Source organism: Pezoporus occidentalis, unplaced genomic scaffold (assembly GCF_034315485.1).
Source record: "Pezoporus occidentalis ecotype Australia unplaced genomic scaffold, CSIRO_AGI_Poc_V1 ctg172, whole genome shotgun sequence".
Lineage (NCBI taxonomy): Eukaryota > Metazoa > Chordata > Aves > Psittaciformes > Psittacidae > Pezoporus > Pezoporus occidentalis.
Window position 1 is genome coordinate 858,857 of NW_026913554.1, and position 24,113 is coordinate 882,969.

General features: G+C 47.1%; 1 protein-coding gene across 3 annotated transcripts; it reads right to left on the reverse strand.

The window, feature by feature from the left end:
* Window positions 1–198: 198 nt before the first annotated feature.
* LOC134161344 (alpha-2-macroglobulin-like protein 1) lies at window positions 199–20,797 on the reverse strand. 3 transcript variants are annotated; one of them, XM_062614060.1, is made up of 34 exons: window positions 20,579–20,797; window positions 19,384–19,546; window positions 18,962–19,014; window positions 18,091–18,108; window positions 17,457–17,616; window positions 16,939–17,023; window positions 15,996–16,110; window positions 15,760–15,874; window positions 15,261–15,370; window positions 14,634–14,801; window positions 14,079–14,309; window positions 13,615–13,678; window positions 12,648–12,793; window positions 11,894–12,043; window positions 11,348–11,464; window positions 10,646–10,793; window positions 10,084–10,201; window positions 8,606–8,831; window positions 8,360–8,486; window positions 7,963–8,084; window positions 7,421–7,475; window positions 6,648–6,731; window positions 6,092–6,268; window positions 5,840–5,921; window positions 5,311–5,467; window positions 5,041–5,115; window positions 4,089–4,251; window positions 3,444–3,661; window positions 3,046–3,261; window positions 2,429–2,553; window positions 1,949–2,039; window positions 1,453–1,521; window positions 1,138–1,240; window positions 503–1,052 (listed from the first exon to the last, which is right to left on the reverse strand). In XM_062614060.1, the coding sequence occupies exons 1-34, from the start codon at window positions 20,627–20,629 to the stop codon at window positions 1,012–1,014; spliced, it is 4,143 nt and encodes a 1,380-aa protein (XP_062470044.1). In that variant the 5' UTR covers window positions 20,630–20,797; the 3' UTR covers window positions 503–1,011. The 3 variants fall into 3 exon arrangements, with proteins under 3 accessions (XP_062470042.1, XP_062470043.1, XP_062470044.1); XM_062614058.1 differs by lacking the exons at window positions 16,939–17,023; window positions 17,457–17,616; window positions 18,091–18,108; ... (1 more) ...; window positions 19,384–19,546; window positions 20,579–20,797 and adding an exon at window positions 199–443 and having other exon boundaries at window positions 1,011–1,052; window positions 15,996–16,107; XM_062614059.1 differs by lacking the exons at window positions 16,939–17,023; window positions 17,457–17,616; window positions 18,091–18,108; ... (1 more) ...; window positions 19,384–19,546; window positions 20,579–20,797 and adding an exon at window positions 199–476 and having other exon boundaries at window positions 1,011–1,052; window positions 15,996–16,107.
* Between the last annotated feature and the right edge of the window lie 3,316 nt (window positions 20,798–24,113).

Genomic DNA, 24,113 nt, shown 5'->3' on the forward strand with positions numbered 1-24,113 from the left:
TTCTCAGTGGGATCAGTCTCCATGCAAGGCTAGGAGTCCTTATCCCATACTGATGGCTACAACAATGCTCTGGAGGGAAACCCAGCGCTGGAAGAAATAAATGCCAGGTACATGGTTTGGATACACTCTCTCTGTAAGAGTTCACTTCTGCCCTCTCCTACAAGGTAATCCTCTGTCACAAGAATCCAGATACACAGCAGCCAGATTTGTGCTTTATATTTTATTTTATATCTTTACAAGCAAGAAAATCCCTCAATTAAAGCAATCAGAATTAATCAGACACCCCAAAGAATTCTCCAGAAAATGGCTGTCAGGATGAGCAGCATGGCTTGGCTGAAGTTAGTCCTGAAATCCAGTTTGAGATCTGTCCCAGCACCAATATCCCAAGCCCACTGAAATGTGACTTCCCATCTCGTATCTTGCACTAGTAGGATCCCTGTGGGCTGAAAGTGGACAGTAAGGGAGCAGAACAAGCCCTTGGAGAAATGAAAGCAGAAGAGAGCAAATAATACGACCCAAATCATTAACTCTGGGATGCTAATAGCTAGGAAGCCCAGGCAGTCTCTAAGGACTCTAAGGGAAAAGGTTTCTCTGGTTTGATCTAGTGTCCTTGTTTTACCTACCCAGAAAGAGGGACTCTGCATACCCAGACAGAGTAAGCTGAAACTGGTACCATGAATCCTGCTTGACAGTTGTTCTGGAATGGTGCAAACCATCTATGAGAGTCCCAGAAAACGCACACTACTGATCCTTCACAGCACGGACACATGTTAATCACATCATGTCCTGCCCACAGGGCAACCCAGCAAAAAATACATTACAAAGTCCACAAAAGCAAGGGCAGAGACTAAAGTCCCTGGAGGCCCTAGATATAGTCCTAGATGAAGGGAACATGCTGAATCAGAGACACGCAGGGCCCCTGCGGGACAGAGAGAGGTGGCTGGGTTGCAGAAGAAACATCGCAAGACTGCTAGCTCTGTGTGGGGGCTGAGGAAGGGACTCACACCTACCTCAGATGCAGGAGATATTATAATCAGCCAGGGCCTGATCCTCTGTAACAAGACAGATCTAAGTTATCCTTACACAGTCAAGTGCAAACACCCAGACAGTCCTGGAAGCCCATCATTCCACACTGACCTGGATGGTAGTAGTCATAGACCCTGACATAGCCTGGCTTCAAGTTGATCACTCCAATCTCCCGCTCCAGATGCAGGACATAGGTCTCAGACTTGTGGCTCAGCTGGAGAAGAAGAGCAAAGGAAAGTTCACTTATGAGCTGTTCTTTTTATTCCTCACCCAAATTTGATCCTGCTGATAGGCATCAGTTTGATCCTACTCTGTAGAGTCAAAATGACTCTTGAAAGTCCTGCTCTGCTAGTCCAGTCCTGGATTCCCCACACAACTCCACAACTGCCCCCCACTCCTGCAGCTTCTCTAGTAGTAGACACATACCTTGTCCAAGTAGATGGCAACACCTCCTTGTGTTTGCTCAGTTCTTCTTACAGAGTGCCAGTGCTGCAGCTAGGACAGGAGAGCAGAGGAAGCAATTTAGTTGAGTCTTTTGAAAAGTAAGTGTGAGACATCATAACAAGGTTTAGGTAAGCTTGAGTGGGCAGATTCTCATTCACTCACTTCCAAATTTAGTTTGGACTCTTGCCCCTTCAGGCTGATCTCCCTGCAGGGCCAATCAGCCCCCACAAAACCCAAGGAAGGGAACCTAGGCTACTTAGCTGTCAAGGATATGCTGAGCAAATTTGGCCAGAAGGATCACTATCCTCAAAGCACAGAGAGCTGACACTATGTTCATGTTTGTTGTGAGGCAGAGGGCAAGGGATGACAAGATTGCTCAAGAGAGAGACAGGCTACACCTTCCTATGCAACCTCCCCCTCTCCCTGGGCATATGGTCCTGTTGACACCCCTTCACCATCCCGATTCCAGGCTTCTTACAGACATCCCAGATCCTGGAGCCAGGATGAATCCAGACAGTAGGGACACCTCTACAATCACCATGTTGGAAATGGATCTCTTCCCAGTGTACCTGGGGGAGAAGATCAAAAAAGAGAGTCACTCCCAGCTTCCCCTTCCCTTCCCCACCATACCATGCGTGCAGGACCCTGAGCCAGGAGCCCAGCCAGCACCAGGGCCAAGGCAGTCACTTCTCCCTCTCACAGCAGGCAGATGGTGTCTGCACTGCTCTGAGCATCCCCGATTTGAGGTGACAACTTGCACTCTTCTCCCTGGGAAGAACCAAAGCCCTCAGAAACAGTTCCCTATCCCCAGAGACACTTGTATTTTTCCTTCCCTATGTTCCACCTGGACCTTCTGCTGAAACTGCCTGGTGCCCCCATTGCAGTCAAGAAGCACCCCTCAGCTCTCCAGCCATGCATGGCTTTTCTTCCCAATTGAAGTGACGTCTTTAGAAGTCACCTGACATTGACATAGACAGTAACAGAGTGCATATCATCCTCAGTGCAATTGTCTGGTTCAGTTTTCACTCGCAAGGCAAAGGATGTGGAGACCTGTGGGGACAGCGTGTTGTACCTCAGCACCATCTGCAGGGAGACACAAAAAGACAGAATAAGACGTGGATAGTTAGTTCAATATCATCTATCATACTTTTTTTTTTTACTGACTACTTTAATCCTCAAGATACGGGCCCCAGGCAGTGACTGGATAAACCATTCAGTGAACACACTCATCCCAGTACCCAAAATAAAGGCCACTCAGATTGGAAACTTTCCATGACCCATCCATCTAGGGGCTCCCTTCTCCTCACACTTCCCCTTGAGACTGTGCACGTCAGGCACACATTAGCAGGACCACTAACAGAGCATTTCCACTCTCCAATACTTGAGAGCCATGGAAGCATCACTGTCCTCACATTTGGACACAGTCCTCCAGCAGACACGTTTGTTGCACTGGCAACAGGCTGGGATTAAAGCACAGTTAATGCACGTTTCCTTGCATAGAGCTGCAACGGAGAGTTTTGGTTTTGATAAGGTGATGAGCAGAGGTTTGTCCCAGCAGGGTCTGTGGGAACCTACCTGGGTAAAGACACAACAGCTGCCTTGGGCCTGCACTGAGAACTTGTCCGGGACTTCTGTCAGTGCTGCCTCCTGCACCAACAGCCGGTTCTCGTAGGAGACCTGGAACTTCCTCCCAAAGCCTCTCTGGGACCTCACCCTCACTTCTGCAACCCCTTTCGTGCTGTACGTCAGCGCTGCATACTTAGCCAAGGCCTGCAGGGCAACTATTGTGTCCTGAAAATGAAGGAACAATTACATTTGCAGCTCTGAGACCCAAAGAAACTTGATCTCACTGTCCTGAGGACCTCCATATACAAGAGCTCCTCTCCTCAAAGCATTTGCACTTGCAAATATTGTGCATACACTGTACAGAAATTCTTTCTCAAGCAACATCCCCTTCCCAGGCCACAAATTACCTGTGTTGAGGCAAACCCTCCATAGGCATTCTGCTGCCTGGTGAGCCAGGCCACTATGCCAGAGGCTGTGGTGAGATCTGACCCTGTGACATTTGGCTTGGAGAGCAGGGCCAGGAGGACATAGGCTGTCAACTCCACATCCACGGACAGTGGCTGTGACCAAGGGCTGGTGCTGGGTCCAGGCTTGGACAAGGTCTGACTCCAGTGAATCTGCCCGCCTGGGAAAGGAAAACAACAGATGACATTGAGGGATGTCAGGAAAGAAATCCTGAGGCTTCTGAGGCACAGTGGCTTGTGTCTGCAAAGACAATCAAGTAAATCCCTCTTGGCTGGGTCATCATGTCACTGGGTCAGTTTGCAATCCCATGCATTTTGCAATATCCAATACTCCATATTACATACCAAGGTGATATGCAAAAACTAATATGCCGATAATCTGCATACACTTTACCTCCCACACATCTGAGCTCTCCATTGCCCCGTTTGCCAGTCCACTAGCTACGTGATACTAGCTAGCTACCCACTCGCTAGTCCTGAAGCACATAGAGGACAAGGCTATGGTCCTTCCAGGTTGCATGTAACCAAGGGCTCAGAAAGGTCACTTGTCCTTTCTCTGATGTCCACCTGACACTGAGGTTCCCATACCTGCTCTGATTGCCTTTCGATCAAGCGTATCAAGTAGCTCTTGCGTGCGTTGAGAGTCCTTAGCCAGGGCAAAGGTGTAGGCCAGCAGGGCCTGAGTGTAAGTGCTGGCAGCTTTGGGTAGGAAAGGAGTAATGCAGCCAAGAGCCTTGCGCACCACTGTACTCTACAGGAAAGAGTTACACGGGCATTGGTCACATCAAACATATGTGAGGCAGGCAAACACTAAGGCACAAGCAGGAGGATGCATTAGCATATGCAGACACAGAAAGTACCCCAATCATTCACCCAGGTATCCATCCCTGTGCTTGAGCCTGCCTTCTTCTCTTTGTATCAGCGCAGCACCAGTAAGGACCGTTCTCCAGTCCCTGGTGCGACACGCTTGACAGACCCCCTCCCTGAGCTGGTGATGGGCTTCAGCAGTGCTCTCTCAATGAAATGAAAGCCATTTCTGCTGGAATAACACCACCACATCTTACTTTCCAAGTCCAAACACAACAGCAAAAGCTCACCATTGCACATGCTTACACACAACACACTGACCAAGATTACTGTGCTCAGTTCACCTCCACAGGGCCTTACAGCATCACTGGGATTTCCAGTTTCCCCCAGAACACCAGCACTGCTCTTGATAAGAAGCAGCAAATCCACTGGTTTCAGTAGCATTGTATTCCAGCATTTAGCTATGTTATTCCAAACATGAGCCAAAGGCTTGCAGTGGTTGCCGTCCCAAAAGGCCCCAGGCTCCAACTGCTTCTTTTTGGTTGCTGTCTCTTGATAAAGCCCAGCAGAAGCACTATAAGCTAAACTTCCATCATTTCAATAAGTAAGTCCTACTTTTCTATTATCACTTTGTTCACAAGCCTCTCCAAGAAGGCCTGCCTCAGCGACACCACTAAGCTCTTCAGGATTCAAACCTTAAGGCAAAAGCATAGCAAAGAATCCCAATATTTACCTCCAGTGTCTCTCCTGCCTCCAAGTATGCAGCCGTGATGTAGGCAGCCAAGGAGACTTCCCCATCCACACCTCCCTACAAAAAGCATAAACATCCAAAAAGCTGGAAAAGTTAATACCCAAAGACCTGAAGCTTTTCAGCAAAGGTCCCACCTATCCCTGTCTTGCTCCCACACAAGAAAGCAGAACAACACAGTTGTGAACTAAACAATTATCAGTACACTTGGCAAGAACTGTTTTGAGTTGTCCTTCGAGGTGCTGGGGCTCCTACCTTCATGGCTGTGTGGAAAAGCTGGCCCACATTTCTGAAGCAACCATTGGGAAGCTGGTGAAACTCCAGCCAGGTAAGAGCAGCTTGGATGGTCCTGTTGTCCAGGAAAATGTATGGCTTGGCTTGGACAAAGCATTTAACCACAAATGCGGTGAGCCTGGTTGGGGAGAGAACACAAAAAAAGGCATAAGGGAAGAGAGAAGCAGAAAGAGATAGAGTGAATGAAAGAGAGGGAAGAATGAGTGGGGAAGAAAGAATCTAAGCAGAAGTTGAGGAAAAAGAAAAAAAGTGGGAGCTTAAATCTGGTGGGTCTCTCCTCACCTATTCTGCTATTCCTAATTTGATGCTCCAAGGACAGTTCATCCTCAGGAGAGTTGCATACCCCTGGGGAGCTCCTAGCCCACAAAATGTCTGGAACACTTTGGCTTCAACAAGATGGAATGGATTCAACGCTGGAAGCGGACAACTGCCCGCCTCCAGGCTGTCAGACAGCAGATGATAGACAGCAGGGAAAGAGACCTGGGCTTACCAAGTATTACCGTACTCATCCTTGGTGCCAAATTCACTGTAGGAACCATCAGGGTGCTGATACTGCAGCTGTATCTGGTACCCTGGGAAGCAGGATAGGACATGAGTGCTCAGAATGGCATTTGCAATGAAATCACTGTGATGGGAATGGGGTGGTTGAGTACTCTGAGTGGAAGGGGAGTAGACACCCAGGACTACTGATGGATTGGACACTGGGGAAGGCAGAGCAGTAAGGTGGGTCTGTTGTACTTGCCATTGCGCAGGAATCCTGTCGCCCTCTCCTTGATCTCAAGGGTCAGCTGCCTCGTCTTCTCCAGGTACTGCAGCACATAGACAATGGGGGCAAACAGCACCATGTTCTGCTCCCCACAGCCGTGGGGCAACTGCACCAGGTGGTCCATGTTCTGCAGTGCCATCCCCATGAGGTCACCTGGAACAGAGCATAGGCACCCTGACCACCTGCTGCGCAGGAAGCTTGAGGATTCACCTCCTCATACCTGAGGCCCATTCCCAGCAGTGCACCCAGCATAACAGCCCCAGCACAGCAGTGTGGGGTCACCGCTGTCCACCCAGTTTATCAGTTACACTGTGACCTCCATATGGACTCTGCACATTGCCATCCCATAAACAGAACACTCTCGCCCTTGCTGAATGTTTTAGGCTATCAGGAATTAGGAAACACAGCTGCACACATGGGGAGAATAAGGCACTGAAGCCTTGGAAACCTTAGAAAGGGTACAGGGGTTTTCTGGGTTTGGGCTTTCCTACAGCTAAACTTGGAGATTTGGGATTTTAGCAGAAATCCTTACCGGTAACCAAGATGGTGGCTCTGACTGAACCTTCAATCACATCTAGAGGCACCATCAAGGACACAGACTCCTGTGCTGGATTCCCTGACACCAATGGAGTAAGGTGTGTGAGGAAGACAAAAAAAAAAAATGCATTCTGATGAAAACAGCCTTCAAAATCCCCAGAAACTGTTCAAGACTGTGCTGTGCTAACACTCCATTTCCCATCACAGGGGTTGCAGATCACCTCAAAAACCCTGTCCCATTCCACCTCCAGCTTCATCCACCTTGTGATGCCTGCACTGTCCTAATAGCCTTCCCACTACAGAGGCTGAGAGGATTTTCTCTTGGAAACCGCCTGTGGTCAAAGCCACCTGCTTTTCTCTATAAAAGTTACTCCACCTCACTTCAGATTTCAGTTGCAGGCATGTCTTCTCCATGTGCCTTGTGTTCTCAAAATCTGCTAATGGCCCCATTATACACCATAAAATTCAAGACAGGAACAGCAATCCTAAGTCATCTCCTCCATCCGTGCCATCTTCAGTAGTCTCGTTTTATTACTACAGGTGAAAAAGGCCTCAAGCCTGTCACATTACAGTCAGGGATGTTGATGCTGAAAGATGGGACCTCTCCACATCCTTATCCAGGGGAAGCTCTAGATGGCAATTAGAGTATGCTTCTGTAGCTTAGTCATGATGACAAGAGAAAACATTCCAACAAGTAGAGAGACCCAGGAAATGGTTAGGCAGGAAGCAGGGGATGAGCAGGGTGAAAGAAGAGAAAAATCTCTCTACCTTTTTCAGGACACAGGATGGAGCTGTGAGCCTTTTCTACCAACACTCCCTCTGGCTGTTGGAGCACATAGATGTTGCATTATAATGAGCATACAGGAGAGAAACAGGATTACAAGTGGATTAGAAAGAGATATGGACAGAATCCTGTTTCAGGCTGGAGAGTCAGAGGGAGTAACATCACTATCATATAAAAATGTAAATTATCGTCAATAGTTTTCTTTTCAGGTAAAAAACCAGCATGTGTTTTCAGAACATTATAACTTCTGAACGTCTGTGAAACTGATGTTGTAAGAATCAGCAGAGAACTCAGGAGGGAGGACATAAAAGAGTACACATATTTGAAGTTTTCCATGGTATGAAGTGGAGGATACATCTTTACTTCCCACATTCATCAGCTCTCATCTTTGGTCCCAGCTCAGGCCCCGAGATTCTAATTACACACCTTGAATAGCAAGGAGTGACTCCCAAAATTAACCCACACAAAATGTGGGAATTGCACAAAGCCCACTTTTAGGTCTAGGTAACAGAACAGCTTGTCTGACCCGGACTAGAAGGAGTTTGGTGATTTTGTCTTTCTGTCCTTGGTCTGGGACAAATGGTATCTCTTCACCACAGAGTTCTTTGGTGGCCACAGCCTCTGTGCTGAGAGTGATGTTCATGAGCCCTGAAAATAATAATTAGGTGTTATTTTTTGAGAAAGCACTTCCCATTACCAAAACAGAAATCACCTGTTTACAATGAAAAACTAATCAGAGCCCTGTATGGTTCTGTACCTCCTAGCACAGACTTGTGAGTAATGATGACTTTAGGATGACTGCAAATGAGTACTCTGGTTAATGGGGCAAATAACTCCTCACTCAGTCTCGGCTCTTACAAAACATCCCTACTTTGGTCCCATCTCTTCCCAGTTCCACCACCCCACCTTGCTGTTCTTCTCACCTAATTGCTCAGCTGTGACACTCCACTGAAAGCTCTTAGCTTCACCAGCACATAAGCAGCTGCTGTAGACACAGCCTTTACATGACTCTACCTGGAGGTGTGCAAACTCCTTCAGGGTCACTTGAATCTGAAGGGGCAGAAGGGATGGCAGTAGTACCAAGATAAACATCACAGGCCATAGATTTCAGCCATCTCCTACCCACCCATACCCTGCTTTTCTCGCAGAGGCTATCAGGGCTCACCTACCTTCATGCATTGCTGCAGGTAGTTGAAGACTGTGGCCTTCAAGATGAAGGTCTCACCCTGGATCACCGAAGATGGCAGTGCAAGATCCACAAGGAAAGGCTTGAAAACAAGCAGACTGGTGGCTGGAGCAAGTCCAAAGCCATTAGGTCCTGTGCAGAACATCCCCACTTTCCATTCTGTGATGGCATCAGGCACAGTGACAGTGACACTCTTGTTCTCATTGGGACTGAAATGCAACAGAAATGCAACAGAAGCATTTAACTGAATCTTGCTGTACACAGTACCAGGTGGCCTGGTCTGCACCCTTCTGCCAGTGCACCCCATCCCCTAACCTCAGTCTAACCCCCAAACTGAACTTGTAACCCTTGTAGGTCCTCAGAGAAGAATGGAACCACTGTCTCAGATGTTTATATCAACAGAACGTTTTTGACAATAGGTTATGTGGCTGCAAGATGCCATCGATCACACTCAGTGCTTTTCTTGGACAGCACTTGACCTTTGCACATCTAAAAGTGGTTTACAGATGTCAGCAGTTTTATTCTTCTTGGCCTAGGGATGGAGAACCACACACAAGAAAAGCAACAGGACTGGCTCAACATCAATAGAACTCAGCAGAAGAGACAGACCCAGTCATTCACCTTCCTGTGAAAGACTGACAGCTTTAAGTCCAACATGAAGACAGGGCAGAGACTTGCCTTGTGCCCACATCACAGCTTCTGTGAGCCACAGACTGCTCTGCGGCTGCTATCACAGCAGACATCTAAACAGCCCTAGCTAAAGCAAATGACATTATTTGACTCCAGTAACTGAAGACATTCACTTTTGCCAGGCACATACAAGAAGGTAACACATACAGTATAACCTTTGGTGACTCAGATTAGGCTAGTGGACAAACCACACAGCAGATATCTGCTGCTAGGGAGAGAAGAGATGGATGTAGCTGGAAGGACAGTGGAGATGGGAGAGGGCAGATGTGGGGGCATCTGGCCTGAGTAGACTCCAGTCACCAGACAAGGATTTCCCCAAGTTGGAGATGAAAAGTCTCCAAAAGCTCCCTCAGCAGACCTTGTGCTCTCACTGAGCCTCACAGGACACAATTCCCTGTCCTGTGAAGAACTTCCTTGGAAATCAGCTTCCCCTGCATCCCAGGATACATCCTGTGAGAACAGGTTGGGAAATGCAGCCCAGAGAGATACAAGTAGAACGTAGGAGGTAGTAAATAAAGCTGTTCTGCTGCACCACAACTGCTTTCCTATCTTCCTATGTCAGCCACCTCCCATGGATGGGCAATACTTCTGTATGATCATCTCGTAAAAGAAAACGTATAAGATGTAGACTCCTATGAAAAATGGCCTGATAGGTATGAACCCCATGATATGTCCTTAGGAATCTTCCTCAGCAGCTTTTGACCCAAACTGCTGCCATTCCCAGCCACACTAAGCTACCCAGACTAGACCCCCACAGCTCAGCTTACTCACCCCAGAAAATACGAATCCCATATCCAGGTTTTGAGAAGATGCTTGTCTACTTTCTCTTCAGCTGAAGAAACAGGTGAAAACATATTGGGCTGATAGGTAGATGTTGTCAGATACTCTGCTGGAAATAACCAAGACCCAGTCACCACAGGGTCTTCAGGCCCTGGTTCAGAGCAGAGCAGCTCAGGCTGCAGTTAATACAAGCAGCTCAAGAAGCACAGTACTGGAACAGAAGGTTCTACCCCAGATTTTAAAATCTCTTGCTCCATTTCACATGACAGATGTTCTTGGGCCCTACTTGTACTTGCAGGCACCATGGGAAAGGCAACCATTCCTTCACCTCAGCAATAAGACCTAGGATCCAAACAGCCCACTAATGTTTCAAAGCCAGAAGCTGTGAGCCCCTGGCAGCCTCACACTAGCACAACAGGTTCAGGGCCAGGGAATGCTCTTTCTCGTCCACTTGCAATTACAGCAAGTTCTGACTCATAGCTCAAACGCAGGACTGCTTTCACCTGAAAGATGCTGCATCCCCTGTAAGAAGGAACAGTTGGCAAATGCTTACTGTTATGTGCTTTATGGGTCTGACCAAACATCAACATGGGCCTGGAAGTAAACATTCTTTTTTCCTGCAGCATAGTTGTTGATGGAGTGGTTGGACACACTCTGGGTTTCCTGATATTGGTGTTGGATATAATCTTCAACCCCATTTCCTGTAGGAAAAAAGAACTGATGTACCAGAAGCTTGTACTTTCCTCTCTGCCCTCCACCCTGTGCCTTTTTTTGCCTTCGTGCATAGGGGTCTTGGCTGTGTTCTGGCTTGGGAAAGTATTCTCTTGCTTCATTTTAAGAAGGAATTACTGAAATCCTCAGCAATGGGCAAATGAGGTCTTCAGAGATAATTCATCTGGCCTGAGTCAGCCAAAGTTACTCTTATTCAAACATGTTTATTTAACTACTATGCCTTCTTAGCCTGCAGAGCGCAACTGCTCATGCTATGGAGATCAGACAAACTGTGTGAAATCCAGTTAAAGTAACCAATACCTTGGCATCCTGAATCACACAACAAAAGCGCAGTAACCACACAATTTCTTCTCGGTCAACATTTCAAGTCGCTTATTCAAATAACAAGTGAGTTACAAGGGCCTAAACTGGACATGCTCCCTGTGCTGTCCGTAACAGCATCCCTAGAATATTGGTAAAGTCAGGGGGGCACATTTCCCTCAGTTCATGAATTATCCCAGCCCACCAAATCAACCATTTTTACCCTGAATGCTGTAAACACATCATGCTCATCAGAATTCGGGAACCTGCATGACTGATCATCTTCAGACACTTGGCGAGGATACCTGGCATTATAATCAGATGGGAACAGCCTATAGATCTGAGAAAGCAAGGAAAAGGGGGAAAAAAATCAGCACAGATAAAATCTGGCGTTCCCTTCCTGTCATACTTCCAAGGCCTGTTTGAATTGCTCCTAGCTACTGTGCATGAGCACATGCCAGAAAGCTCAGGCTCACTGTCACTCTTCTGACAGAGCCAAGACAACCTGCTGAACTGAACATGAGGCAGAACAACAGACGCTGATTTACCACTGCTGCACCAAGTGATGGTCAACTTTTCTTAACACTTGCCCACTAACCCTTATCCGTGCCACACTGAGAGAGCTGATGATCCCAAATGCTCAAAGCACTGCCCAGAGTGCGAGGTAAGCACTGCTCAGATGCAACGACCTGTCAGTCTCCTTTCCTCCCTCTTTCCCTCCTTCATGTCAGTACAAGGGAAGGGAAGAATTAGGAGCAGGCTCACTCACCAAAGAGCGACTGAGCTCTTTTCCTGTCTTCAGCCCAAGTACACTCCGATCCACAGCCCAGATGGCACATGTGGACCCAGGAGATGCCTGCAGGTGGAGACCAACCTCTGAATCAGGAAGAGTCTCTGGTGTTGAGAAGGCCAGCTCCACCTGGATGGGAAGAATGCAGGCAAAACCTGAGCGACATTTCTGCTGCTGGCCACGCTACCAATTCCTGAGCAGGGAAGGCACCTACATGATGAGAGTTTCCAAGGACTTTCCTTGGATGGATACCCAAGGCACCTCCCAGGGACCCCCAGAAGGTATTTAAAATGTCATCATGTTGCGGTTCTAATAGGATGGATGGCAGAGGGGGACCCATCAATGTACTGGGGATATTCCTGTGTCAGCACTCTCACATTCTCACACAGCATTCTCTCTACCCAGAAAACCAGCCAGCCATGATCATGCACCTTACACAGCTGTCTTTCTCCTCCTTTTGAAGCCCAGATCTAAAATAAGCTTAGTCCTTACCTCCGGGTTCTTTATGAGGCTAGTCTCAGTTTCCCAAGTGCTCTTCACATACTTATGCACAGCACATACTTGCTCCATAGGTTACAGTACACTTCACCACTCATGCACTGCAATTCATGTGACAGCAGCATGTGTAGTATCAGCCACACACAGCTACACAAACTATGGATCCCTCAGTCTTCTCTTTCTTTGCAGCAGACACATTCACTCTCACACATTTAGCCATGGGCACAAATCCTACCTTATTTCTGAAACACATGGAGACACTGAACATGGCAGAATCAGCGATGATTCTTCCATTAGGGAAGATAACATAAACAACAAGTCTTGGAGCCGGTGCAAAGATCCAGCTGAAGGTAAGAGGGATGGAGAAGAAGCCTTTCAGCACTAGATGGAGGAGAGGGAAGAAGAGAAAGTAGATTTATAAGTAAAAATGGACTCTGATCAGATTTTGCTATTTTGCATGTATCTGTTTAATTCCTTTCTCCAAGGCTTGCAGGGCGAAGGAGATTTCTGGAGACCATTGAAATATTCAGCACATCTCTGGATCTGTTATTCAAGACCAGCAAAAGACTCTTCCTGGTTCTGTTTATTGCCTCAAGGAAACTAAACAACAGTTTTGGAGTTCAAGCTTAGCTCCACAAAGAGTGAGAGGCTCAGATATCTTTTAAAGTCTCCCATCACCAAACATATGTCACCCCATCACCAATAAAGTGGTGACTTATACCCCAAGGCACCTATAATTTAGGCTTTAAAAAAAAAGAACTAGAGAAGCAGACAACAGTGAGTCAAAATGTGGCATCCTAACGACTCAGATTACTTGCAGACAACTGCAAATTAAAGCAGGAGAGGTTTGAAACAGGGTAAGGCTATAGTTTCATGCTGTTTGTAGGGGCAGCAAAAGGAGATTTTGAGAATTAAGGCAAAGGAGGATGAGCCTATGGGCTGGGAAATGCTGAGTATTGTTCACTTGGTACCAAGCAGAAGGATAAAGGAGAGCTGAAAGCTAGGAAGGCACAGTACTCTGATGCAACAGAAAAGCGGTGAGCCAACTCTAAACTGTCAAGGGGCTTATGCCACATATCCAGATAAGATGGTGTCCTGGGTTCAGCAGTAGCAGTCATGTTTCTGGGCTGACACAGACAAGGGTGCTTGCAGACATGAAACACAAGGGTGCTTATAGACATGAAACAGGGGAGTGCACTTACTTCTTGGCAGTCCAACCCAAACAGTCTTCTGACCTGCATGGACTATCCTTCTTCTCCCTGTGACCTAGGGAAGATAGAGCAAGGGAAGAAAATGTCAGTCACATAGTTATTGTGATTACTATGAAGATTAAGGTAGCCCTGAAAATAGAGATTAAACAGGGACAAAGGAAGGGATATGAGCTTTACTCACTCTCAGGTAGCAGGGAGAGCTCAGGGGATCAAGAGACTTGAGGGAGGACAGGTAAGGCAAATACCTGCCCTGCACCAGTGCAGAGCCTGAAAGAAAGGTGCTTTCTTGCTGTTACTACAGCCATGGACTGAAACCAGGATCCAGCCCCATGATGGCTAGATGAGCTGCCTGTCCTAGGCTGAGCCAAATCTATCAAATACCAGGCCTGAATCCGTAGAAGAAGCTGATCTTGTACCTTGAACCATCACCCACTAGCAGCTCCCCAGAAACTCACAAAGTAGGAGAAGATGACACGCTTGGGCCCATGTTCCAGGTCCTCCTGGTAAATTCTAAAGTCCACCTGGATAGCCTGCATTTTATCACAAGGCACGGTTTTTGGCACACGGACAATAGAGAGGAAACTCCTGCTGGTGCTGTAGAACGGACGTATGAAGTAAGAGGCTCGCTGGTAACTCAAATCAATTGTCCCAGGCTCTCGATCCAAATCTTGATGCAGGACACTTGCCTGGTGAGAAAAAATACCAATAACCAAACAGTTAATCTCTCTAGTTAAGCGAGTCCGCTGCAAATCACCCTCACTGGAACCTGGTAAGAGGCTCAGATCAAGTCTGAGCAACACCATAGCACAGGTCTCTATGTTGAGTCCATGAGGAAAGCAAGTGGGATCAACAGAATAAGCTCTCAGGGGGAGACAAAATCCAGAACGCACTGAGGTGCTTCAGATTTGAATTACTGAAACCTTCAAGAAGGAACAAGTGAAATGCCTGTGGGGCAACAAACAGCTCTGAGATACATTTGTACCCCTGCCAACAGACCCTTCCTCACTTACCTCCAGTGCAGCTGAGGTGCTGTTCCAAACAGTTGTATTCAGGCTAAATGAAGCTGTCCCACAGTCCCCAGTGATGTACTTCTGCTTAAATTGCTGCTCTCCATAGCTTACTATGAGGAGGACATTTTTATTCTTCAGTGCCTTGCCTTGGTAGTTGATGACTTTAATCTGAGCACCATGGTGAGCAAGGGAAGTGCAGAAGAGTCTAATCAGTGGACAGAATGTCTTGCTACTCAAACCGCAGCAAAGTCACCCTTTCAGACACTAACAATATTATAAACACTGAAACTGGTCACCTCCTATTATCATTTGCAGTACCACGTCCATTCACTCCAATGCTCTCTACCCTTTCACAGCAGAAGCCCTCCCAGCTGCTGAAATTCCAGGTGCTTGGGTTTTCACCTCAAATTTTGATCCCCATAGTTGCTGCTCCTCCAGGCTTATTTGGCAAATGATAGTCTTGGGTGCTATTCTCACTGCTGACAATTCAAGAGTTTTATCTCTGCACACCATTTATGTCCTCCCAAGCTCCCAGCTGCAGGTGAGGTCAGAAAAGACACTAGATAACAGTCCGTGTGAAGGCATTGCTCATGCTCGCACCTCCAAAAGACTGTAACTAGGAATTACCTTGCCCCTGTATATCTCTCCAGCGTGGTAGTAAGAATTCACATCATCAAACAAGGCCATCCCACCAACCTTGGAGATAAGTAACTTGTGGGAAGCATTGACGTGTATCTCTGAATGAAAACAGTGAGACAGAAACTGTAAGGGAGGGCGCAAGGAAGCCAAGCACCCTCAGCAACTTCCCTCCAGAGTGACCCACTGATTATACTGATGCACATGTTCAACTGCACACACATTCCATACCAGAAATCTGGGTATTTAGTCTTCCTCCTATTTCTAGCCCTTAGAGAGGTCCCCAGGCTTCACCACCTGAGACCAGATGCACTCAGAGTGTGTTATGCCATTAGGAACTGCTGGCTCTGTATTTGTAAGGTCAGACAGCAGGCCCCAATGGGCTCAGAAAGCTCGAAGCCCTTGCTAGCCTGAAAGTCCTCAGTGTTCTTGGCAAGATTACTGCATCTTCACGTGCCTCTTCCCAGCCACCAGAGAAGTTTCCAGTTACCTGTGCCATCCTCTATCAGCAAGGCATCTGCAACTATGCTGTCCTGATAATACCTGAAGTCTCGACTGAAGGAGAACAGGCTCACTTGTGTGAAGAAGCAACCAGTCTCATCTGTCTAGAAGTACAGAGAGAGGAAAAGGCACAGGGTAGCATCACGATTGAAGCCTCCAGCAGCCTCGCCTTACCCTGAGCACAGACATGTCTGAATGCTGCTGAGCTCCTGCTACACATCTCACCTGGTTGTGGAATGCCTGACAGAGATCTGGTTTCGAAGCACTGGGCAGGAACGGGGCTATCTTCTGACAAAGGTTCACATGAACCATCCCATGCACAGCTTTCCCATAAGCGTATCTGTTTGGAGGAGAGGAAGGAAGAGTCAGTCACATGTAGTGAGAGAACACAAGGCTTGCTTTGCAGAGCACTCACTCGGAGACACAGGGGCCCAGAGACCACTTATTCACAGATGTATTCACAATATAGCACAAGAGTGGCAGCCATACAGCAGGCACAGGAGCCCTGCCCCAGTAAGCAGGGTCAGGCTAGGGCACTGCAGTGATGAAAGATCAAGGGCTATGTGATACAACTGGTGCCAAACTAACCTGTTCTGGGAAAACAGAGTGTTTTAGTTGCTAACTCAGCACAGAGCTCTGCACTTTACATCAGCATCACCCCAGGATATGCTGAAAACATGCATCATCTTATGAGCAGAAACACAGGTGACTAATAAAACATCTTTCATTAAGAAAGCGCCTTTACATGAGGCACCTAGTGCTGTCCTTGGACTGTACCTGGGGCAATTCCTTTATGCCTCTCTCTAGTTTCTGTTAAAGCATAATCTGGAAAAGCTTCCTCCATTTCCATTTTCTTCTGCAGGGAGATGAACACCAAACATCTGACACATTCTGTCCCACAGATGGCTGCTTGTCAAAGGGTAGGTTGCTCCACCATGTTTTTGGTATAGAGACTTGTGGAGTGCCTTTAGATAAGGGATGTCAGAGTACCAGAAGTTATATGAATATTTTGTGTGCACCAGAGTGCAAAGAGCTGCCATGGAAAATTCTGGCCTCCTGCAACTGCAGTGTAGTAAATTTACCCACAGCTCCCCATGGTGACTTAACCATTTTGTGCCCATCAGGCCAGAAAATAACACAGGGGCATCCCTCCAAGCAGAGTCCTCACCTGCCACATACCCGGAGTGGGAAGGTTTTATCTAGTGCATAAATCTGATTTGGTGCCTCAAAGATCACTTCAAATTTTGGTAGCACTGGAAAGAAAAAACAGAACTGTAGGAAACACTGGCCAGGCACAGCCTTTGCAGAGAATCAACACAAAGATAAGACCATGGTGGAATAAGAGCCAAGAAATGGAGGAAAGTCACAAGAAGGGGAAAGGAAGATATCCCGTTTCTTTAACAGATTTGTGTGTACCTTTGTGTGACCTCTATTTGTCTGACATACAGATCCAGAATCAGCTGTGTCAAAGGCCTGTGGCCATACACAACACTCCTCTCAATCACTGACCCAAGGTCCCAGAGTGATCCCTTTCCTGAGCCTCTGCTTAGACTCTTTTCCATGACAGATACCATTACTTTTCTCATTTGCTCTCAGGATGGTTATCACGGAATAAGCACCCAGCTTCCTGGATCAAGAGTACAGGGTCCTCTCTGCAGCTCAGGCATATCCCCCAAATGTCCATACCATATTCTTGGACGGAGAAGCTGCCGTAAGCTTTTGCACTGGTGACATTGATGACATACGTCCCCAGCAAAGGCTCATCACTTAGCTGGAAAGACAGATCTGCAATGCCATCTTGGGGGACCACATCCAGCCATTGCTCTATCCGGTTGTCCTTAGGGTCCTACACCCACAAGAAAGGAAGAAACAATTAACTGTTCCAGCATCTCACTGATCCACACCCCATAGAAATTGAGCTGCAGGATTTCAGTGCTGCACACTACCAGTTTCTATAGGTAAGGAATGAGGTTTGGTATAGGCTAGTCAAAACATTTTGAAGACAATATAATGCTCCCAGCATCTGAGTCTCCCTACACTTATCTAAATCCTGATCCCAAGGAAAGATTCTTCACAGTTCCAACTTTTTCCATAAAGGTCTAAGTTGATCTTTCTAAGAACAACTCAGATTTCTACTGAAGTAAGTGGAGCATAACTTCAAGTAAGTGCATAAGAAGAAGAGTAGGGAGAGCGTCAGTTTAAGAAATCTTGAAGTTCTACTATTCTACTCAGAGGCCTGAAAAATCTACCAGGAACTGAACATGAATAGCTCAGTAAAATGGCTGCCATTACTGTAACACCAGATTTCAGCATCACTCACCTGGAGAAACAGCGAAATCTGGAGGGGGGAAAGGCAAAAACCATTAGAAAACAGAAACACATGCCAGCAACACACACAAGGTACTCTGGGTGCAAATCCCTCTCTGAAGGACGTGCAACTAGTGATTTGGAAATTTAGAGCACTGACAACAATATAAAGTAAAATAACCATCACCAGAAAGGAGAAATATCAGGTGAATCCATTACAGTAAGGTCTGGAGAAAGGGGAAAGCCAATCTGGAGGTCACCTAGCACTTGCTAATGACTTCCTAGCAGAACCTTCCATGGGGAAAACTCACTGCCCAAACAGACCTACTTTGGCTCAGCTGCAGTCTGCAGGGGTTACAGAGGCTTACGATCACTTAGTTTGGTCAGCTAGTCCAACAGCCTGCAGAAGCATGTCTTCTTCGAGCAGACTGCTCATAGCCTCCTGCAGCTGAGTTCTGAACATCTCCACAGATGAAAATGCTTTTTCTGGACACCTTTTTCAAAATCTGATCATTGTCACAATGAAAATGTGTTTCCTAATTTCTAATCTAATTTTCCATGTTCCAATTCCTAGGAGCCACTTCCCCACCACGTCCAGTAAAACTTGACTTGAAAATCATTCCCTCCCCATGACCCCCTCACATCAGGAATCGTTATATCTTATGCTTGTGCGTAAGATGAGCAAGAGACATGTATAGCTCTGTCATCTTTCTGAGTTACCAGCTTTTACTTGAGTTACTATTCTCCTCTGGACACTCATCAAGCCTAGACCAGGGACAAATGTAGAAGAGCTGGAAATATGGCAGATGAGCAGGGTAGAAAGGAAGTAGGATCCACACATGGAAAAAGGCAGCCTTTCCCACAGCAGCCCAGGGCTGGCTTACCGAATCATTGAGCACCATGAATTCCTCATCCAGAGTCACTATGCGGAATCTCACTGAAGGCAAAGAAATCGAGGAATATATTTATCAAACTTCAGTCCTCCCATGCAGACCCCTGCTCTGTCTGTTTCCCCAGGTCCTGTCTCCGTGCTATACATGTTTGTGGTAACATCTGACATGGATATACCCACATGTAAGATACCAGGGAAATTACCTACTGCCTCCTGCAACTTCACAGTCACCACAAGCTGGACGTTATAGCCACTGAAAACATCACTCAATGAGAGACTGATGAGCAATGTTTTCAACTGTCTCAAAGCCTTCTGCTAGGGCTGTCCATGAATTTCAGGCAATCACAGGCTTCCCATATAGTGTTACCAGTAAAAAGCCTAGGGCCCACAGCTGCTCCCTTTTGCAGCTCTCACCTGTCTGCCCTGGTTGATAGATGGGCTTGTCTGTTTGGATGAAGGTGCCACTTCCAGCCTTAGAGATCAGAACCTTTTCCTTCTCCTCAATATTGACCCCTTTGCCCATGATGATCAGTTTGACAGTGGCAATCTCCTCTGTGCCATCAGCTGGAGGTGTAACCTATACAGAGAGAGGAGAGCACACAGCTCCCAGGTAATCTGGGAGCCCTGAGCAGAAACTCAGAGTAAAGTGGAATAAACCAACCAGATCCTCTCCACCTGTCCCAGGACATTCCCACCAGTATCTGGATCCAAATCACATCTAGATCTCACTTAGACCTACAAGACAGCAGGAGGCCCAGCATGCCATGGAACCTGACTCTTTTTTGCCACTGGTTAAGGAATTTTGCCTCCGGTGACCAGCAGGTGCCTTACACCTCTGAGTCTCCAAACCCAGTCAGGAGGATGGGCAGATGCCAGAAAGGTGGGAGATGGTAGCAGAGAATCAAAGGAGAGCAATAAAGCTGTAGCAGAGCCTCAGATGCTGGGCCTTCAGAACTAGCATGTACTAGCAAGTAAGAAAGCCAGGTTAGAAAAGATAACCAGAAAGTGTTCCTGTCTCCAGCAGCCAAAGACCCCAGCAGCCTCAGCACAGAATATGCTGTATAACAGAAGACATGATGTTTAGGCATATCTGCCTTATCCTAAATCTTTGCTAAATTCTCACCAACAATGAATAAGCTCTAAGCTGCTGCTTGAAAATAACAAGCACATCAATTTCCATCCAACTGCTCTTCAGGAGCTCCTAAGAGCTGCGCTGCTGCCTGACTCCAGGTCCTACAGAAACTGCAGGATGTCATGCATTTCCCCAGGCTTTAGCTGTGGAGCTGCACAGGTCCTTCAGAGATGAGCTAAAGCTCCTTCATCTAGTCTGGGACGGAAGAGAAGGGAACAGGTCAGTTCTCTTCATATATCCAGAAGTGCGGTAGATTCTAACACATGTAACTGCAATTTAACAATTGATTCAGAAGGGAAATTCAGTCCTGACCAGCAGATACTCTGTTTGGCTTTGCATCCCTAGGCACCATCCACTCTCCCTCCTAGCAGACTCACTCCAAGGCAAAGTAGACCCTGTCCACGTCATCCCTTGTCAGGCAGTAACATGAGGGGTTTACCACTCCAGAAGGGAAAATCAGTGATGGGATTTGCTCACCCAGAACTTAGTGCACATAAAAGCCTTCTTCTTCTGGATGGTTTCTTGCATTAAGAGCTCATGTCCTGCAGAGCGCTCCAGGACCAGATTCACTTGAATCTTTTCTTCATAACAGGTGATATGGAGGCAGGCAACTTGGGTGGATGGGTAGCGGAGATCTGCAGGGATCACCACCAGGTAATGTCTGGGGCAGGGAAAGAAGGCATCAAAGGTGGCACCAGGTTGAAGGCTCAGAAACATGAAGAGTTTCTCTGCAGTGTTCCACTACTGCAGAACTCAGCAATGTGCCATGGCTTCAGTCAATATTGAAAAGAACAGTGAACCCAGCAAAATGACGGCTTCACTCATAACCTGGGAAAGAGTTACTGCTTGATTACCTTAAATACAACCCTATATATTCCAGTTATCTCCTGAACTCCCCAAAATCATTCCTTGCAGTCTTCGAAAGAAGTGGCCTCATAACCTTGCAGTCTAGACACCAGGGATTTGTTCTGCCATGGCAACTGGAGAAGCAAATAACCCTGGGTCTAAGGTCTTACATGGAAGTCCCCCAGAAAGGTGGCTTGCATTTAACTCACAGTAGCCAATCCTAATGCTTTGGAGGTTAGGTAAAAGAGTCGGCTACCCTTTGAGGTGCTCTGTGATAGAGCAGGAAGCACGAAAGTTGATGGCATGGAATGTGGTCCATCCACCTAGACTGATGCTTTCATGAAAGAGACCAAAACATAAGTTCAGTATCACTCACAGTTCGTGAAAAGCAGCTGCAACGTGGAACAGAAGGCTCAGGAGGACGCCTGTCCTCATCCTGGGGGCTCTTGCTCCAGTGGCCCTCTTCCTCTGAAATCACTGAGGCTGTTTTTAGGGGGGCAATTGCTTTCTAGCACAGCCTAAAGAAGAGATGGTATGGGGGAGGAGCCAGCCTCTCCCCACCTCTTCCCTTCTCCTGAGATTATAGCAGGCAGCAGTAGGGATGGGCGTACTGTGCCAAGTCCCCCTTAGCCAATAGCAGCCACTTTGGCTGCCACCCACCGGTTTAGAACATCCCCTCCTGCAGGGCTGCCATGGAGACATCTGACCAAATAGATTTTTCATGGTAAAAAAAACAGCAAGAACTTTGCAGATCAGTGACCCAGGCCAGGTCCTGATCACTTGTCAGTTGTGTCCCTTTGTTTCAGCTGGAGATGGATTGTTGCTGTGCAGGCAGCAGCAAGAGCTCACCCCAGCACCCAGCAGGCAGTGCTGTCACTCAGGATAGAGGCTCAGTAGCTCTGGATCAGATTATGGGGATGTGGATCTCCTTAGGCTGTTTGGCTTGAGAATGGGAGCAAAACCTTGCCTGTGCCTAAGGAAGCACTGCAGCAACACTAACACCAGCCAGCAACCACTACTGAGCCAAAGACTTTGTCTTTTCCTTCCCTGAATACAGGGAGGGAAACGGAAATACATACTGGTCAATGGATGCCTGCAACATACCAGCTCCCTGCAACACCCATCAGCAATGGTACCATCCGCAAGGCAGGGGCCTCAGGAAGTGGTTCCAGCTCCTCATTGTTCATGTCTGGGTGTGAAAGGTCTAAGACACAGTCTTCTGGTTCTGTTTTTGAATCTGAGGGTTGGGTTAAAACCCACAAATTAGAACATGAGGGACATTTTCTAGCACTGATGACAATGCGCACACAAGGGTGGACAACTGTGCTGTTTAACCAGCATGGCTTCCTGAAAAGCATGGTCACCGTGTAAACTGCCTGTTGTGGGTGGAACTCAGATTGCATGAATTCTCAAAGTACATCCAAGACTTGTGTGAGACAGCATTGGTCGGCCCAGGGTGCAATATACCAGGGACTGTCCTAATAATACAGATAGCTACAGTTCTGTGCCTGGATATACTTCCCTTCGCTGTTTAATAGTGATAATGCAGCCTAAGCTTTCCATATCTGGGTCCCAACAGGATGCTACTAAAGCAGGCAGTTGGGATCTCTTTGGCAAAACCAGGTTCCAGGATGTCCAGAAATTTCCAGTTAACTTGGAATCTCTGTTCCCAAGGTTCTCCATACTTTTTTTTCAGATGGGGCTAAGAAGACTGAGCCCCCTCTTACCTCTATCACTGGGCCACTCTAGAACAAGCATGCATCATAGGGGCTATACATTATGCACAGGAGTTGTTGATGCCCTGCCTTTTGTCTCAAGTGCCAGCAGTTTCATGGCTTATCTGATGGAGATAACTGGCCAGAGGCCAGATATCCCAAATGATTTCAGAAACCAGCACTAAGTTGATCTAAATCATTGTTGGGCAAGGAAGACTGGACATCTCTTCTTGCGATAGATGCTTTCTTGTGTCTTCATGAAGGAAGGTCACATTACTGAGAACGGCAGGGAAACATGCCTTTTTGTCTGAAACCTAAGACTGTCCCACAGCAAGCTCGAGCCACCTCATAAATGGCCATAAATGGATAAACTGCAGCCAGAGAGGTGCAGCTGCTGGCACTACTGACAGGAGTTGCACCCACCGGTGCCAGAACTGTGGAAATCTCTCTGACCCTGTCCCACCGTGCTCCTCCTGTGCTGTTTGCCCAGGTGCGTTCTCGATTCCTTGCTTGGCTTTGGCAAACCTCGCTCTTGCTCACAGGAACATACACCTGAAGGATCTGCATTGAAGGCAACGACTGACAGCTGCACAGGTGTCATAGACCTGAACACAGCCTCTGAACCACAGAAAGAGTTTCTAGTTCTGCACTTTCTTTCTCTACACGGACTCAGAGGAGGCCTTTGTGCTGAGCCAAGAGACCCACAGCTGGTTAAGGGATGTACGCCCTCCGGAAAACACACCGTTCAGGTGGAGGAAAGGACATAATACATACTAACAACACAAAACCAGGCAGATACCTGCTCTCCACAGATAACTTGACTCAAAATGAAAAGGAAGAAGAGGAGACTTAATAAAGGTCACACCTGTGGACATGGAACACAGTTTCAGTGGTTCAGAGTGAGGACCAGGAGCGATGGCACCTTGGAAATCACTCCAATGTTTTAATATTGTTGATGGAAACAAGAAGTCAATACTATCAGTGTTCTGTATGAGGAGAGCAGTAATGTATGCAGATCACTTTGACAGGAGACTGTGCATAGAGGAGGAAGTCACCGGTTTCTTGAAAGAATCGCATGCGTTAGAGACCCTGTAGCACAGAATAACTCAGCAAAGCAACCGAACCATTCTTCATTCTCCTCTAGACATTCATCACCAGCTTCATACAGGCTTAGGGCCTCCTCCATTGTTGCCTCTTCCCTTTCCTATTACAGACTCTGTGCTCCTAACCACTGACATTTCCAGCTTGCCTCTTACACACACGCACTGTAACTACTGTGTAGCATCTCTGAAGGCAATGAGATTTGATATCCTTGTGTTTTCATAGTGAAGTAGTTTTGCATTAAGGGTGTTTCACAGTCCACACAGGGTTCATAAAGATGTGTGAGGCCATGTTTCTGCAACCTGACCAACATCCATAACATGGTGGAATCCCCCCGAAGAATCTCTCCA